Source organism: Harpia harpyja, chromosome 3 (assembly GCF_026419915.1).
Source record: "Harpia harpyja isolate bHarHar1 chromosome 3, bHarHar1 primary haplotype, whole genome shotgun sequence".
In the NCBI taxonomy this organism is placed as follows: domain Eukaryota; kingdom Metazoa; phylum Chordata; class Aves; order Accipitriformes; family Accipitridae; genus Harpia; species Harpia harpyja.
In genome coordinates this window covers 3,947,289-3,964,762 of record NC_068942.1, presented here as the reverse complement: position 1 = coordinate 3,964,762, position 17,474 = coordinate 3,947,289, and the positions used below count along the sequence as shown (strand labels likewise).

The 17,474-nt window shown below is 41.6% G+C and overlaps 1 protein-coding gene across 1 annotated transcript; it reads left to right on the top strand.

Moving 5' to 3' along the window:
* The first annotated feature begins 6,122 nt into the window (after window positions 1-6,122).
* Window positions 6,123-15,465, top strand: GJA1 (gap junction protein alpha 1). The gene is made up of 2 exons (XM_052781200.1): window positions 6,123-6,373; window positions 12,378-15,465. The coding sequence occupies exon 2, from the start codon at window positions 12,394-12,396 to the stop codon at window positions 13,537-13,539; it is 1,146 nt and encodes a 381-aa protein (XP_052637160.1). The 5' UTR covers window positions 6,123-6,373; window positions 12,378-12,393; the 3' UTR covers window positions 13,540-15,465.
* The last annotated feature ends 2,009 nt before the right edge of the window (window positions 15,466-17,474 follow it).

The following is a 17,474-nucleotide window of genomic DNA, read 5'->3' as shown; positions in this document are numbered from 1 at the left end:
CCTAACTAAACGTAAAAATATTGCTCTGTGACTAAAATGCAGTGCCTCCCATTACCAAATTCATTCAAATGCTGAGTGAAACTCTGGAATGATTTAAATAATAAGATGACCAAAAATCAAAACGAAATAAAACCTGAGCATATTCTGAGATCAGGACGGAAAAGGCAAGATTTCTCGAGGGGAAGAGAGCTCACCCGTTTCCCCTTTGCTCTTCTGACATGGCCAAACTTTCTGTCCCTTGGTTCAGCCACATGTGGAAAACTCATCTAGCTCTACAAGATTTCAAAGACTACCACAGAAAGGCAGTTGCTGCTTGTAAAGACCGGATAAAAAGTATTAGAATTATGTCAAAACCACTCACTTTTTCTAAACATCCAAAGCACAACAATTATTGCACAGCTGATTTTCTGTTTGGTAATGAAGAAAATATTTTTCATCAATAAAGGTCCAAAAGTATCTTCAACTGGGTAGGTATTTTGGGGGAGTTAGCTGCTCTGGTTTTCTTTTATTTGTGCGGGTTTCTATTTTAGAGTTTGGCTGTATAGCCTTTATTTACATTGCTGGGTAGTACTTAATGTGTGCAGATTTATTGGATTCAGTGAGATTACCCATCAGAGTAAGTAGCAGATGGTGTCAATACATATTCTGAAATTTTGTTTTATTTCATTGCTAATGTATTCAGTCATTGCAAGACCCCCTGAAGAAATTTAAAGACCGTTTTGTGAAAGACTACATTACTTTCACACTATGTTACTCTATGGTTTGAAAACCTGAAACGGCCACATTTGCTTTAAAAAACCCCATCCTTTGGAACCAAATGACTGGAAAACCTCACCACCAATATAGAGAAATAAAAGCTCACAAAATACCGTGAGACCATCTCAGTGCAGGATTTTTGAAAGTCAAATGGAAAGTAAAATAAACAAAAAGCTTAGCTGACACTCAAGCTCCAATTTAATTCATGTTTATTTTCACTGTGTACAGAAGGTGGAGCCAAATTCATAAGGATCTCTGAACTCCATTCTTTGTTTGAATGGTTTTCTAGTGTCTTTCTAGAGGGGCAGTTAGCTCAGAAGAGATATTGATTGGAATCAGTTACAATGTTGGGATAAATCCTTCTGAGACCAACTTTTTTGGTGTTTAAGCTGTCTGTAATGAGGTTTAAAAGTTCCTTGGCACAGCCTCCATGTATTACCTTTCTCCCTTTCTGTCCATCAGTGAGCCAGGAGTGAATTCGTATTTCTAAATGTAGCATGGGAAAGTGAGCAAGCTGAGTACCACCATGAACAAGTTGGGGTGAGATCTTGGGGGTATGAAGTGGTAGGCACCGACCAGCACGAAGACCAGAAAGGAAACAATCACCCCAGACTTGGAACACTTATTTTCCTTCTCTGCGACCCTCATCAATTTTAAAAGAAACACCCATTTAGCTGTTTTCACTGCTAGCTGAAATTTCAAAAAGCAACTAGAAAATAGGACAGAATAATTTGGGGCTTAAAGGATGGAGCCTAGCATTAAGAAATTTTGCTCCTCATCCTGGTTTTGCCATGAGCTGTCTATGACTCACAAGAGCTGCTGATATTCTCCACGACAAACTTCCCATCTCCGTAAAAGAGGTTAATATAATGTAACTTGTTCTATGTTGATATTTATAAAACGCTCTGAGAGTCTAGACAGATGACTGTGCAACAGTGCAAAATATTTCCGGAGAATAGTGACTATTTGCTAGGCTGGGCTCCGATCCGATGGCATCTGTCACGGAGAGCTTCGCCATGCTTTCATCTGCGGTGCTTAGGTCTTGATGCGTTTCCACAGGGTGTCTTTTAAAATAGCTGGTTTTTTTCTTTTGCAGGCAGATCAGTAAGAGCAGAAGCTATCTTACGCTGACTAAGCCTCCTTTTCCCCTGGGGAATATCTAGCTTTAATAGCCCCGTAGCAAATGAATCTGAGAGACCAGTTTCAACAAGGAATGGCAAGCGTGCTCACTACGAGACAGTCTTGTGGTTATCCTACTTTCTGTTATTACTGTCCTTACGATGAACAGAAAATATTCTCTTATATGCTGGGTGCTGTGCCACCCAAGTGGGAACAGCTACTGCCTTGAGGGATGACAATTGCCTTTAATTGCCTTTGCTTTAAACGAGCGATGACCCTTTGAAACGGGCTGTGTTTTGCAGACCCGAGGGTGCTGGGTGCAGGAGCTTCCAGCGGGCTCCAGCCCAGTCACCCCAGCCGAGAGAACGTGCAAGCGCTGTGGCCAGCAACTTCAAAGCTGTGTTATATTTCTACGTGATGTAAATTCCTTAAACAAGCGAAAACCACTGGCTGCTTTTTAAAAAAAAAAAATCATTAGTCTGCACATTTATGTGCTTAGGTAATCAAGAAATACCGCATTATTGTTCCTTGGACGTTCTGAGCAGCTTTACCTCAATAGGGCATGAAACAGGGCCGCGCATTATTCACAAGTCTGTCTTTAAAGCCAAATGTGTGAGAAGGGATATCGGTGAAAACGTGCTGAAGCTTACGTGCCATCCAGGGACGTGGGTGACTGCACAGCTGCCTTGAAAGGCACCCAAGAAAATCTGTATTGCATGTGTATATTCCTCTCAGTTTACTGTATATTCAGCTCAGTTTACTCGGTCCATGGACTCCGCTCCCAAATTGCACGGGACGAGAGCACTGCTGTGCATGGGAGTACTGGGAAGTGAATTTGCAAACAAATTGAAAACAAGTGAAGACGTGCTATTTGCCTTAAGAGCTCCCTAAATCACAGACATGCTTAACTGGGAGTAGACCATGAACCCCACTGGTATCAACGGGAAATTTTGTAATGGTCAAAGGACTGGAGCGCCTTCCAAATGAAACATTCACTAGGGCTTTCCTGGTGAATCAGGTTACTAAAATATTTTTGAAGGAGTATTTGGAGGCAATATGAGGAAAAAGTTTCTGTATAGAATTCTGTACTTGTGTTCGGGTAATAAATAGAAAGAAAACAGTGGACTGAGTTCTGTATTAACCATGAATCTGTGTCAAAGGCTGCAAATACTAAATAATCCAATTTATGGTTCCCTTTGGTAAATCTGTGGAAAAAAGCAGCAGCGGTACTATGGGCTCTGAACTATTTCACTGATTCAGCTGAGGATTCAGCAGAGAGTGGACAGAAATCCTGTGGAAGTCACCCCGAGGTTCAGTCCCAGAGATGCACTTGATGGAGCCTGGGCTCCAGCACTGATTTGGGTCGCAGTGCGGACGTGCACTTACGGGTTGTGCTGTAGCCTGCCAAACCAGAGACAAACAGGTTCTGGAGTCCGAGCACTGCCATGCTGAAAGGTTGCTTCACAAGACAACCCTGTTTGCTCCAGAAGGCAAAATGTCAATAGTGGGGAAAATAGGTCCCAGAGAGCTCTGGGCCCCAAAACCTTCACGCCTGTCGCGGAAAAAGAGTCTGTGTTCCAAAATACAAGGCTTCAAATCTAACTGTGATCTTCTTACCCGTCTCTTAGTCCGTAATTAAGAACAGACTTGCAAATATCTCAGGTCTGACACCCCTGTGCTTTCCTGTTGAACACAGCTTCAGCTGAAGAGGGGTGGTGTGTGAAGACGTTTGTTCAATCTGAAAAGCTTCTTTCCATTGCGATGCAAATGAGTGTGAGACTTTCTGGTAACCTTGTGAAATGGTAGATCATTGCATCATCTGAAGCTGAATATGTTCTGGTAATAGGCTGTGAAACATGATCATGGAGACATATTTCCAAACTCTAAGAGACATTTCCAAGGCATTTTTATCAGGACTATTAATAGTTCTTCCTAATTCTACACAGTATCACGGTGGAGACTTGAAAAAATTTCCCTTTTCATGTGGATAATGCCGTAGCAAAGCCAAGTGTTATGCTTATTATTGCTGCAAAATTATTCTTCCCTTGTTACTAACATACGTTTTAGTTTTCCAAAGTGGACTTTAAGAATCTTGGGCTTCTCACAAATACTGTTTGTTTGTTTATTTAGGTGGAGAAATAGTTCTCGGTCTTTCTTTTAAAAACAGAAAGTTTAAAAAATTTCAAAGCCTGTACAGGAAGATACACAGAAAAATGCAAGACCGGGCAAGCTGGACCCTGTGATTCTGCCGGCTTTGACAGGGAACGATAGCATTGTATTCTAGCATGCTATAATTCAAGGGTTTTTTCCTAGCAAAATTCTGCTTTCCTAAGGGGCAGCTTTTTCAGCACCAACATATACGACATCCCAAATCTCCTCATTTCCTCAGCATCGGCACACACATTAGCCATGTTAGTGGCATTTTGTACTTTGCTCCAGAATAACCAGTGTTTTATGGGGCAGTAGCAGCAGCATTATGTGTACTCTGCTCACTGTCTATGCCATTGTCTTGAAGGCAGTGAAATGCTATTGTTTGTATATTACAATTTTTTGATTCTCAAGAAAAAGGGCCCACAGCCTGTTAAGCACAAAGCTCCATTTCTCCCTTACTGTGAAGACAAAAAGCAACTTTAAAACAACACTCGGAGAACATGAAGAGAAAGTTTCTTTTTGCCATATGGCTTGAACAACTGTAAAAACTAAAAAAGCTGTTCAAAACTAACAGCTAGTATCAAAGGAAAGGGGGCAAGCTAGGGAAATCAGCCGTCTCTGTCTGTAGCCGGAGGAAGGAGAATGGAAGGTGTACAGTTGTAGTGTACTAGCTCTTTTTCTCAAACAGGAGGCAGTGTGGTCTGCTACAAACAGCTCCAGAGCAAGAACTGGGACCGTGTGCTTGTTCCCGAGCTTCAAAGCTTCCCACTGAGTATCTTTCTACAAAGATCTTGTCTTAGTTGTCTGCACCGGAGAGTTCTAGGTGAAAAGCAGTAGGTAAGGGCTGTGAAAAATAAGCAGTAATATCTAGGTCGTGTTGTAGAGTGTAACATTCATTATTTCAAGAAGAAACTGTAAAAAGGACCTTTATTTGGGAACCTTTCTACAGCTATTACTGGACTTCTCCCCTCCTTTATAGCCTTTAAAGAGCAAAAAATGCTCATCCATGCTACTGAGCCCAGAAATAGCCCATAAGAAGAACATGAATTGAAACCCAAAAGAGTCTGGTACAACCCAAAATGTGAAACTTCATTGAGAGCTATCTAACCACGTACAGTTCTAGAGAAGCTCTTAAGCAGTCCCACAGAGGAGCCAATACCCCATGACACAAACAAGTACGAGACCAATTCCTAATGCAGTTTGGACTCCACGTGTGAGGAGCTTAACACAGGCAGAGAAATAAATTAATCTCTGTTCTACAGTTTTCAAGGAGCATTTAACCAGGGACTGGTCAGGAGCAAAGCCAAAGTAGTTCGTTCTAATTGAATAGATCAGCTTCGGAGAACGCTTTTGTTCTGTAAAATGTGCTCAAAAATTAGCAGGAGCATTTCTTCTCACTATTGAAGACTGTTTCTCTGTACTATGCTTTATTTTCTGAAGTTTCCTGGAAAGAGTTTCCTGGAATGTGAGATCATTTCTCCATTTCTCCCATGGGATGGACATACACACACACACACACAAATAATAATAAAAAAATGTGTGATGGGTATCTCCTGTAGTAACAAACAGGCTGCTCCTGGTGTGTACTTTCATGTGTGCACGTAAAGGAAATAGACCTAAGCAAACAAAGCTGGGTTCACAACAAAAAGCCGAGAGGGCTGGAGAGGGCTTCCTCTCCTACGTGGTGGCAAGGAGCGCACGGAGACAGCAGCTCTGCGGTCCAGCCCCAGCATCCAGGAGGTTCACGCTGGTTACCCATTAATCCCTTTCACGCATTTTTCCCTTTCCTCGTAGCGAAACTCCTGGCGCACAGCAGCGAGCTGAGCCGTTTCATCCATCTGGGGCAAGCCCAGCTCTGGACCAAGTGCCACCCAGGTGCCCTCAGTGACTGGGGAGGGGGGGGGGAGGTTGTGGGGTGCCTGCTGACTGCCCTTATATTTGTTTTGCTACATCAGCAGGAGTGGACTCTCATGCCTTGGCTCTCTCCTTTTCCCCAGGCTGGTTTTTTGCTGTGCCTTCACTTCTTTCCCTCCTCCCCCACCTTCCTCCTCTCCATTTGCAGCCAGCCCCTCCTCCTGGGCTGCTACCCCTCCTTTTCCCCTCCTCTTTCACAGTCAGAGGCTTGAAAACTTGTTAAAAGCTCTCCCAGTGTTCCAACTTAGAAAAAACTTTTACGAGGTATCAGCACTTTTCTTTCATTAGTGGGGAAGGAAGGATGAAAAATAGAAAACAGCAGTAGACTTTTAAAGTTTAAATAGACAGGTCTGAGTGCCTGAACGTGCTCTTCCATTTTACTTTAACCCTCCAAAGAAGTATTCTGATCCAGTTTCACTGCTGAGCAGCAAGGGTAAGTTGAAAGTTTTCCTTCTTCATCTTTTTGTGTATCACTTTTTCTGAAAAGACTTATTTTTCACCCTGAGAATTTTGTGTTGTTGCGCCGATGGTTGAACATGTTTAAAAATACACATCTATAAAAGCTTAAGTTCTCTTAAAGTGCTAAGTTCGAACTTGTAGGAATTCTTTGCTTTCTTTTGTCATATTTCTACCCAGTTCTTCAAACATTACACTTTTACAACTTCTAACCTTGTTCCACTGAAGGAGAAACTGCGGTGAAGTTGTAACTGCCGGGCTGACTCGCAGACTTGTTGCTAGTGTTTGGGTGAAATCGCTTCTCTGTACTTGTCTCAAGACTAAATGAGCTCCTTTAAAGAAAAAAAATCGAGGTGCGCTTCGGTCTCCTCTGCGGGACCAAAATTGCATCAGAAGTTAGTAACAGGGAGACCTTGTCCTGAGTGCGTCCCATTTCTGCCCCACGCATTTTGCTTTCATATGGAAATCCTGATTGATGCCTAATAGTTTGTGCAGAGTAAGGTTCTTAATTAGGTGCTTTGTTAAATGCTGCAGCTACTAAAGTGGTGACTTTCACGTGGTCTTCCTGATAAGTTTTCCCCTTTTCTTTTAAAATGATGTGATAAAATCCAGACGTGGGTTATGGATTTTTAACCTGGTTTGTGTATAGTTACTCTGTTTTAGCAACATCGGTGAGGGATTTTAGCAAAGGAATGTGAGATATCATGATATGCCTTACCACGTTGGCAATGTCTGTGAAAGTCTTGGGTAGATACAAATGAAAGTTGTGTAGGAAGAACCGTGCAAGAATATCCACAATATGCGTCATAAACCCAATATGACACATTCCCTTTATATTACCTTGAAGGCTTAAATACCAAAATGCAGAGGAAAAACTGCTTGAGCAGCATCTCTTGGAGAGCTAAAAAGCTTTTTACGTTGCAAGACTTGGAGTGATTCCTTATAGCAGTTTTTGCCTGCTGCTTGCCAGTAGTTAGAGAGCAACACGAGGAGGCAGGAAAAAAAGCCTTCAGCTGAAAGACGAAGCACAGAGTCTATCTTGTTGAGTAACACGTTCTCCTCTTAAACAAGAATATTGTGTGCTTATGTGTGTCCTTGAGATAACCAGCGAGCCTCATCCAGTGGCATATTTTGTCTGAGGAGTTCCTCTTGATTTTCCTATGTGAGATTTATGATGAAAACCCCTGGTAACGGGGACAAAAATGTGCTACAGACACCTTGTGCCTGACTTCTATGTGTGTGCGTGTGCACATAGGGAGCAAGTTGGAGGACTTGCGTGAAGCTTTCGTCCTGCCATTTTTAACATCTGGACAGCACACTACGCTGCAGAATTTAAGCCTCTAGTCTTTGGGATGTTTACTGAAGTGTTTCCTTCAGAAACTTCAAAGCCAAACACTGGCACTGACCCATGATACCTAACAAGCATACAAATGGGAGAAGGGTGAGCAGCAGGCTGGGTTCAGGAGAGGGAAGAGAGGGACACAAGGGATTTGATTTGCGACATAAATCTGAATGCTTCTGCGCTCAGGAGCGCAAACAGATTCAACACTGTATAGTTATCTCAGCTCTCATATTATGCAAGCCCGAAAGATTAATTTTATTTGTCTCTGAAATGAACATCGGTTTAGGCCAAGGATTCCTGTGGGCATGAGGAAGGTTAGATGACATTGAGCAATGTATCTGTTTCATCAGATAAGTTGCTCTCTTTCCCCCAGTCTCTGGTGTCTCCCCCCCCTCCCTGTAACCCACTGAATTTCTCTCACATGGAGGCACCTGGTCTGTTGTTTATGCCACACGTACGTTTTAGAAGTCCATCTTTTAAAATCTGCAAGCAGGAGCATCAGAGGACCCGAGGCCCCCTTGGGAAATTCAGCGTTTCTTCTCTTAATTCCAAAGTGAGTCAGGAGAGGGGTGAATCTGGGCAGTAACACAGAGGGGAGACCTGACTTGTACAACTAGAGAATGTCTAAGAAAGTGCTTATGGTTGCTTTTAAACTGTGCTTTAGAACTGCATTAGGTGGAGAGGGTACAACATGGGAGAGGCAAAGGCTATGGGGTAGATCCACTAGTGGCTGGCCATCAGCAAAACTAGCAGACGACGAAAGAAACACACAGTTGTGACACTTTAAACTCGAGTTACTGCAACCAGTTAGTGCGTAATCTTTGTCCAGTGGATGAAATGAACTGAAGCTCATCTGCAGACCTACAAATTAACGACACCTTCCCAGGGGAATGTCTGGAAGACATTCGGTGATTTTTGTAAGATTTCAGAAAACTAGCCTTCCCTATTCCAACCCACCCAAATCCCATCAGTTGTACATCTCGGCCGCTTTCTCTGCAGTGCTGGTTGCTCTTGGGAAATACTCAAGCTGGTTGATACTCAAGGTCCAGAATCTTCTCTTTTGATGGCTATTTATATGTGTGTGAGCACACATAAAAAGGTAGGAAAGGTTGGAAAACCAAACCTTTGGCCTGTTTCCCAACTGCTTCAGCTGCACAATCCCATTTTAGATCCCACTCTAACCCTTAGTGCTCCTCCATCCACTAGCATGTAGACCTTCTTACACTGTAGTCAGACCTGGGCATGTTACCACAGCACTGAGTTTGCATTATTCTTCCTGGAAAATATGAACCAGATGACATGATGAATGCCGTCCATAAAAAATAGTTCTAGAATTTCTTAATTGTGGCTTACAAATCAAATTTCTTATATATGTGGTCATCCAAAACCCATGCAGATGAATGCTGTTATATCTCCTGCTGTTCTATGGCTTTTTTTCCTATCTTTACCCGCACACAGTAGGACCTGGAAAAAATCCACCTTTTAAAGAGTTTCCTAGGCCAGCATTAGTCTGTCTCAGAAAAAAGTTATAATCCTGTAAAGTAATAATCAGTGAGAACTCATGAAACGCACGTACTCATCACCAGCCATATCCTTAAATTCCTGAAGTACTGAAATTGTATCAATTGATCAAGTCAACCTGTGTCATTCGGTGGACTCATTTAAGGTGTTTGGAAGCGTTAAAAGAAGTTTAAGTCCAGAATGCTGAAGAACTAATTTTAAAGGTTATCTGCCATCCATTTTAAACTATTTATAGAGCTAGAATATACTTAAATAACTGTTTGATACTTAAATAACCCTCTTTTTATACTTAGTAAACAGATATTGTAACCAGTTAATTAAAATGGACTTTCAGTGCCCTGAAAGTAAAAAAGTTAGATCCGATGAATGAATTTTCGCTACAACAAAACAAAGTACTGTGTTTCATAAAGCAATGGAATCCACTTAAGCAAAGGAATAATATATTTGTGCCACCACGAGGTTATCTGATTAACAGTACAATGTTTTGAATTGATGTGGGTTTTTTTATCACTGGCAAAGGCTAGCGTGTAACTGATCTCTTTAAAAAAAAGTTGCTTTTCAAAACTATGTATGAGTAATTCAAGCATGGAATGTTTCCTCCTGGAGTTTATATTGCCAGAGGACATAAATGAAACTTAGCAATTTTGCATGCTGAAGCAAATTAAAAAATAGGTAGTAAATTCTCAAAGTATTGCAGGTGTGCGATTAAGTAGGTCAAAACTGAAGTAAATCACGTTGCATTAATGGACCAGAGTGGAGCATAATTAAAAAACAAACAACACATCACTGCCTAGAAATAACACGTCCTCTGTTTTCTTAATCAAACTTTCAATCTGAAATAACATTTAGACAGTAAAAAAAAAACGTTGAGTCTGAGGAAAGTCTGTTAATGCAGTAGTTCTGAATCATCGGAAAGCGGACTAATTAAATCAAGAAGCTGTCACTTGAAAAAGGCTCCTTCTGTCCACTTCCACTTCTAGGACATGGAGCAAATAGCTTGCCTTTAAAACAAACTTCACGTGTTGTAGAGTTACAGGCTGTTCTCTGTTTTAACAATCCCAGCCTGAGGAGGAACGCGCACACGTTTCATTCCAGCCTTTCCGGAGACCTCCGCGCTCGCGTGCCCGACTCCTTCTCTGCCACCCCGAGCCCGTAGAGCCAAACGAGCCTTTCCTGGGAAGGACTAAAACTGGGGATGGCTGAAGGGATGTGTCAGAGATAAAACACGCTGCGTACTCCTCCCGACAGAGGAGGCTTCCCGATTTAAAAGTCTGAAGCAGGCCTGATCCTTTGATGGGGCTTCATTCACGCAAAGAACTAATTACGTGAGGAAGGGTCTGCGCGCCGCAGTGGGTAAACTCCAGAGCAAGCTGACTAAGCGGGCTGAGGAAATGGCCCTGGGATATTTTTCAGGGGTTCAAAGATAATTGGCATCTCGGAGCTATTGGAGCGAGGACTTGAAACACTTGTCTCCCATTACTCTCTCAGACTCTTTCCGATGGCAGGAACGGTGTGTTTTTATTTGGCATCTATTGTTATGATTGAGTTTGCCAGACTTATAATCTTGTGTTTCCAGTGACTCACTGCTTCTTGAAAGAAAACCTCCTTGCGCTAGAATTTCCTATTTTATGAATTATCCAAAAAGGGCTTTTTCTGTAAATTACCTTTGCTAGGGAATATATCCGTGATGCGATGGGAAGGAAATCATTTGGACATTATCAAAACTGTTAATACCAGGAAGGGATGACTCAGCACGCACGGAACAAATACCTATACCCAGCAGCATCTATTTTAAATGGGACACTTTGTGATTGTTTTTCCTTTTAAGTGCCCAATTTCACATGCTTGTTCATGTGGGGCGAGTTAAAATTTAAGTTTTTATGCAGATAAGGTTACTATTCTCCAGTTGATAAAAATCCTTTAGTGAACTTTGTTTTTCCTAGGAATCTAGAACATCAAGTAAACCATTTCATTTCTTTTATGTCATCCTGTGTATTTCCAGATATCCCCGAGAAGCTGCCTGTGTCCCAGAAATGCGCACTTTAAAACTCGAGTCGAGAGAGACAGTTTAGATTTGCAGTTTTCAACACTTGGAATGCAAACTGCACGCCAGGAGTTGCCTTAAAAACAGAAAGAGCTCATTTACCTTTTTTCTTGCTAAATCTTTTTTTACTTTCAAAACAAAGTGAAGGAATTTAAATATGGAAAGATGCAAATACAAAGCTGAAACTACAATAAATTAAGCAAGCCACAGATAAACAGGAAACCAGTTCCTCCAATATGGTTAACATGAGCTTAGCTGTGCTTCACGTATTTACTATTTTTGGTTCCTTCATAAAACTATAGGTAAAGAGTACTTACTTTGATCTTTGTGCTGCAAATACTAATGTATAAACTTTATTTAGATAGCAAGTTTTTTCTGAAGTTGAGTATAGTATAAACTTGGCATCATTAGGAGCTATACTCTTAACTGTATTACACAAAATGTAGTGATATGCAAGAGCTCAGTTTAATGTTGCTGTAGGAGAACTAGCACACATTTTGCAATGATAAAATTTAAGGTATCCAACCCTAACATTAACTTAGTATAACCTTTTGTATTGAGGTTATACTACGTTTTGCTTTCTTATTCTTTTAAAGAGTGAACATAAAAGTTACTGTGAATGATCCACACTGAAAGAGAGAACTCTTTCCTTTATTCCTAGCATATTCAGGCAGTGCCACGAAGTACTTCCACACCCTGCTCCGGCAGTGTGTCACAGCTCTTCTCTACCTGAGGCAGGTGGAGACCATTGAACTGAGGCTGCCACCAAAGAAAGTGGGCCAACCACAGTGGCAGCGGAGGGTTGTCATGGACTTCTTGAAAACTGGAGTGAAATTAGAAACCTCTTTTTCATTGCGCTCTGAGACATTTTATGTTACCTTCTCTTTTCAGCTTCCCTGACTTCCCACTCCACCTGCAGACTAACTGAAAGTCTGGTTTCTCTTCGGATCGTGCAAAACACATGAATTAAAACAAAGCTGGAATCACTGCTCTATCAGCACTGATCTGTGATTCAGTGTATTAAAGCTCCGCTTTAACCATCACTCTTTTTTTTTCCTTTGTGTCCTTCTTTAGCCAGCATCCTGTGAAGATGGGTGATTGGAGCGCCTTGGGAAAACTTCTTGACAAGGTTCAAGCCTATTCTACTGCAGGAGGGAAAGTGTGGCTGTCTGTCCTCTTTATTTTCCGAATCCTGCTATTGGGGACAGCAGTCGAATCAGCTTGGGGAGATGAACAGTCTGCTTTCCGGTGCAACACTCAACAGCCTGGTTGCGAGAACGTCTGCTATGACAAGTCCTTCCCCATCTCCCACGTACGCTTCTGGGTTCTGCAGATCATATTCGTGTCTGTACCTACCCTTTTGTACCTGGCGCACGTGTTCTACGTAATGAGGAAAGAAGAGAAGCTGAACAAAAGAGAAGAAGAGCTCAAGGTAGTCCAAAACGATGGTGTGAATGTGGATATGCACCTCAAGCAAATAGAAATTAAGAAATTCAAGTATGGGATCGAAGAGCATGGCAAAGTGAAGATGCGTGGGGGACTGCTCCGTACTTACATCATCAGCATCCTGTTTAAATCTGTCTTCGAGGTGGCTTTCTTGCTGATACAGTGGTACATTTATGGGTTTAGCCTGAATGCCATCTACACCTGTGAGCGAGATCCGTGCCCGCACCGCGTGGACTGTTTCCTCTCCCGTCCAACTGAGAAAACCATCTTCATCCTCTTCATGCTGGTCGTGTCCTTGGTGTCTCTTGCCTTGAACATCATCGAGCTTTTCTACGTGTTCTTCAAGGGTGTCAAGGATCGCGTGAAAGGCAAAACCGACCCCTACTCCCACAGCGGTGCCATAAGCCCTTCCAAGGACTGCGGCTCCCCCAAATACGCTTATTACAATGGCTGCTCCTCACCCACCGCCCCCTTGTCTCCCATGTCTCCCCCAGGGTACAAGCTCGTTACCGGAGACAGGAACAATTCCTCCTGTCGTAACTACAATAAGCAAGCCAGCGAGCAAAACTGGGCCAACTACAGCGCGGAGCAGAACAGAATGGGCCAGGCTGGCAGCACCATCTCCAACTCGCACGCCCAGCCCTTCGACTTCTCCGATGAGCACCAGAACACTAAAAAACTGGCGTCGGGACACGAGCTGCAACCCCTCACCATTGTGGACCAGAGGCCTCCCAGCAGAGCCAGCAGCCGAGCCAGCAGCAGGCCTCGACCCGACGACCTGGAGATCTAAGCTTCTAGCTGCAGTACTTGCTCAACTATGAAACGACGTGCATTGGAAGATGCAGTCAGTGCTGATCTTGTTCCAGTGGAGGTGGTACTTAATAGTCTCAAGCAGGAGATTTTAACAATCATAAAAACAAACAAACAAGCGAACAAACTTTTAAAATACTTGCTGTTTTTTTGGGGGGGGATGTGGGTTGGTGTGGGGTGGTACAGTACACAATGGTATTTAATGTAGCTGGTTTAAAGAATTTAAATACTAAAAAAAAAAAAGAAAAAAAAGGAAAAAGATAGGTAGTAAGTACTAAGGTAGGGGGTTGTTTTTCTAGAAAGGCTGTAAATATCTGAGTGTATGTGTGTGTGTGTGCTATCATGTTTGTTTCTAAAGAATCTTCTGTAATACTAAAAGCCAATAATAACTGAACTCACATTTGTCAGGGTGAAGCACTGCCTGAAGATGAAAACATTTTTCCTATTCAACAAGCAAAAAAGTCCAGGATTGCCTCTGATCATTTCCCTGTCAAGAACATTCCATTCTTAGAAAGTGCACTTTGAAGGTAAACTTTCCTACAAGGTCCTCCAGGTTGTCGAAAGGCTCCTGTGAGGACAATCTACAGCCTTTGAATCATTCAACTCAAATTTCACACGTGGCCCACCAAGAAATACTTTGATCACCTGCTTTTCCAGCCCTTCATGCAGGTAGATTTTGTGATGTGCATAAGTGGGATGGCTCCACACTTGTAGAACCGGCAACCACACTCTCTTGCCCACAGCGATATTCGTGTCCTGCTGCTCACATGCAGTCTAATGAGTATCATATAAAACCCAGTTTGCTGCCACTTGCAGATTTAAGTGTCAAGACAGGCAAGCAACTGCCTTTAGCGCATTTTATCACACCTTTGTGTATATTAAGGGCATACAAATCTGTGTGGATGTGGAGGTAAAGGTATACACAAAACACCCTCAGAAGCGTACGGTGAGAAATAAATGCACACAGATTACTTGCAGTTGACACTTTCGCATGGATATTGTGAAGATGTGGGCCACTACGGTGTTTACATTCTCTGATTCCTTCAATGCAAGTGAAGCACATGTCATTATATTTTTTTAATTCTATAGAATATTTTCCATGTATCCTAAATGGATGCTTTTTTAAAAATAAAAAAACAAAAAGGGCCTAATCCTGGATGTCGTGCTCTGGAAAATCTCTCTTCTAAGTCAGTGGGAGTTTTGCCTGAATGAAGGCTACAGGATCAAGCCTAAGATGTAGCGAACCATGTTCTTGCTGGCATGAATGGTTTTCTTTTGTAGAAGTTAGGGGTGGAAAAGACCCATTAGGTCATCTAGTCAATCTCCCTGATAGGTAATAATGATGCTTGAATGATAGAAGATGTAGTACTGTAAGCAAGCTTAGTCTTTTATGTGAGAAACTTAGAAGAAATGCTTTGTGCTGGATTAATAATAAAGTATGCCTACATGACTTTTGCAGTAACTGGTATTTTTCTTGTTCTAAATAGTCACATTTACTGAACTGTAATGTCCACTCCGAGTTTGACAGTTAGGTCTTTCTAGATGGCTCTAGCAACTTTAGTGTTTACACTTAGATTTTGTTTGAAATGCAAGTGAAGTTGAAAGGATTTTTAAAGAGTACAATTCTAGCTAATTTATTTGAAATATATGCTAAAGAAATCTACCAGTTTCTTCAAATGCATAGCCTCTTAGCTGAACACAGATTGACCAAGGAAATACATAGCTTGGTTTTATTTTGCAGCAACACAGATAAATTGTTTCATTTAATACATTATATTAATTTGTTTGACATTCCATGTTAAACTACTGTTGTGTTCAACTTCATTGCATGTATGCAACCATAGTCCGTCGGATCATGTTGTCTGGAGAACATTAGTCAATAAAGTTTTAATTTAGTATAAATATATTTTCTAATTGTCTTTTACTGTTTTATATGTCCATATAACTTTTGTTTCAGTCATATAATCGAAACGTCTTCTTTCCCTCTTCATTTTTCCCCACTTTTTTCTGCTCTGTATTTCAGCAGTATTCTTCATTTAATTCATCTGGATTTACTTTGAACTGAAATTTCACAGGACCAGATTCAGATACCCTCGCAACACTGGAAAAACAAGCATTGTTTGTGCCACTCCTGGAACAAAGTCATACTTAGGATGAACTACTGTAATTCAAATATTGCCATGAGCCTCAGAAAATATATATTTATTTGAAAACTATTATAAAAAAGATAGTAGTAAGATACTGTCACGTAATTTTTCAAGCAATTTTTACATACGGCCTAGAGTCAACACTATGAAATCATTGCCTCTGGTTTACATTCCCCATGTAATTGGATTGCTTGACTGACAGTCAGTTTCAGCTTCTGGAATGATCTCTTTATTCCTTCAGAGTCAATGGGAGGAAGGTGCCGATTTTGATAAGACTGGGATTTCACATACTGTCTACTGCTTCACGATTTCAGTCCCTATCACTAATGAAGATATACAGTGCTTGGCTTTCCAGCATTGGACTCTAAAGGAAAGATGGTTCAACTCCTTTTTTATTTGAAAAATCAAAATACAATGGTCATCCAGTTATACAGCTTTCCCTTTCAAATTTGCTTGTCATTTTAAGTCCAAATTCTTCCCCCTCCTGTTAGTAGAGAAGGGGGAAAATAAGCAGGGCGGTGGTAGTGAATTTACAGCTCTGAGAGATACTACACAAGCACCAGCACAAGGAAGGACTCCTCGGAGTATTCCTTAAATAATAACAATGAGTCATATTTAAGCTGGCTTGTCCTAGTTTGTCTGGACAAAGGGAAGGGCATTCCAAGCGTTTTGTGAGGATCATGCCCTTGGAAAGGTGGATGCAGAAACATCCAGAGAAGGGCTCACCCTGAGACAAAATCTAGTGTCTCCTAGACAGGCTGATTGTCAGGTACGTCCCAGCTTAAGGACTCGGTTCCTTTGGGCATCTCGGACAACTGATGTAAATTAGTGCTTCAGTGCCAAGGCGCTCTGAGTGATTTTTTGGTGGTCGTGCATGTGTGTGCATGTGTAGGGTAAAGACATTCCATGGGCCATTTCTCCCACCTAGATTTATTTCTGTGGAGTGTATTTATTACACACTTCAAAGTCATCACAGTGACATAATTTCGTGTGCCGTTCATCCAATTCTTTATACGCTTTCTCCCAGTACATCTCTGTAGCAGCTGTTGCATTGTCTGCAGCTGCCAAAAATTAACCTGTGATACAATGCTAGTGAATACTTCTCAACCTCTGTAGGAGGAGATGTTAGATATTGAATGAAAACTGGAAAAGATCTTGTAAAAATACACATCTCTGAAAGTAATTAAAACAAAAGCGGGGTTACAAACAAAACGGCAAGAAAACCCACATTCAAAACCTGTTAAGTATTTAAATTTGTGCTGGTGTTTTGTGTAGCAGTATTTTGAAAAAAGGCAAATTCATCCTAAGGCCCCCACCCTGCCCCAGTAATTGAAAAGTCTGTAAAAAGTAAAGTTAGAAGGACAAGTTACAGACAGCCTAAAATCTATATGCAGATCATGTAATTTCAAGATGTTTTAAATACAGTGAGCACACACTGAAGGTTATTTCCTAATTTAGAAATGAAATTTCCATATTTAAAGTGGAAACTACAGCAATAGTTTGAGAACTGGAGCAAACTTTGTGAGTGTACCTGTCACACAACCTGAAATCAGTCATTTTTAAATGACGTACTTGTCTCACTGTTCCAGAACCACGGCCGTCTGCTGTGCTACGCAGCATCACTGGCTCGACTGCGCATTACCACCGTGCTGGCATTTCCGTCAGAATTTCGCTGTAGCTTGGTATCAATTCAAGAAAAGAAAAAGTAGTGATGTAAGGGGTACAGTTTTGCAACTCAGATCTGGGAGTTGATCCAGATCTGAAGTTA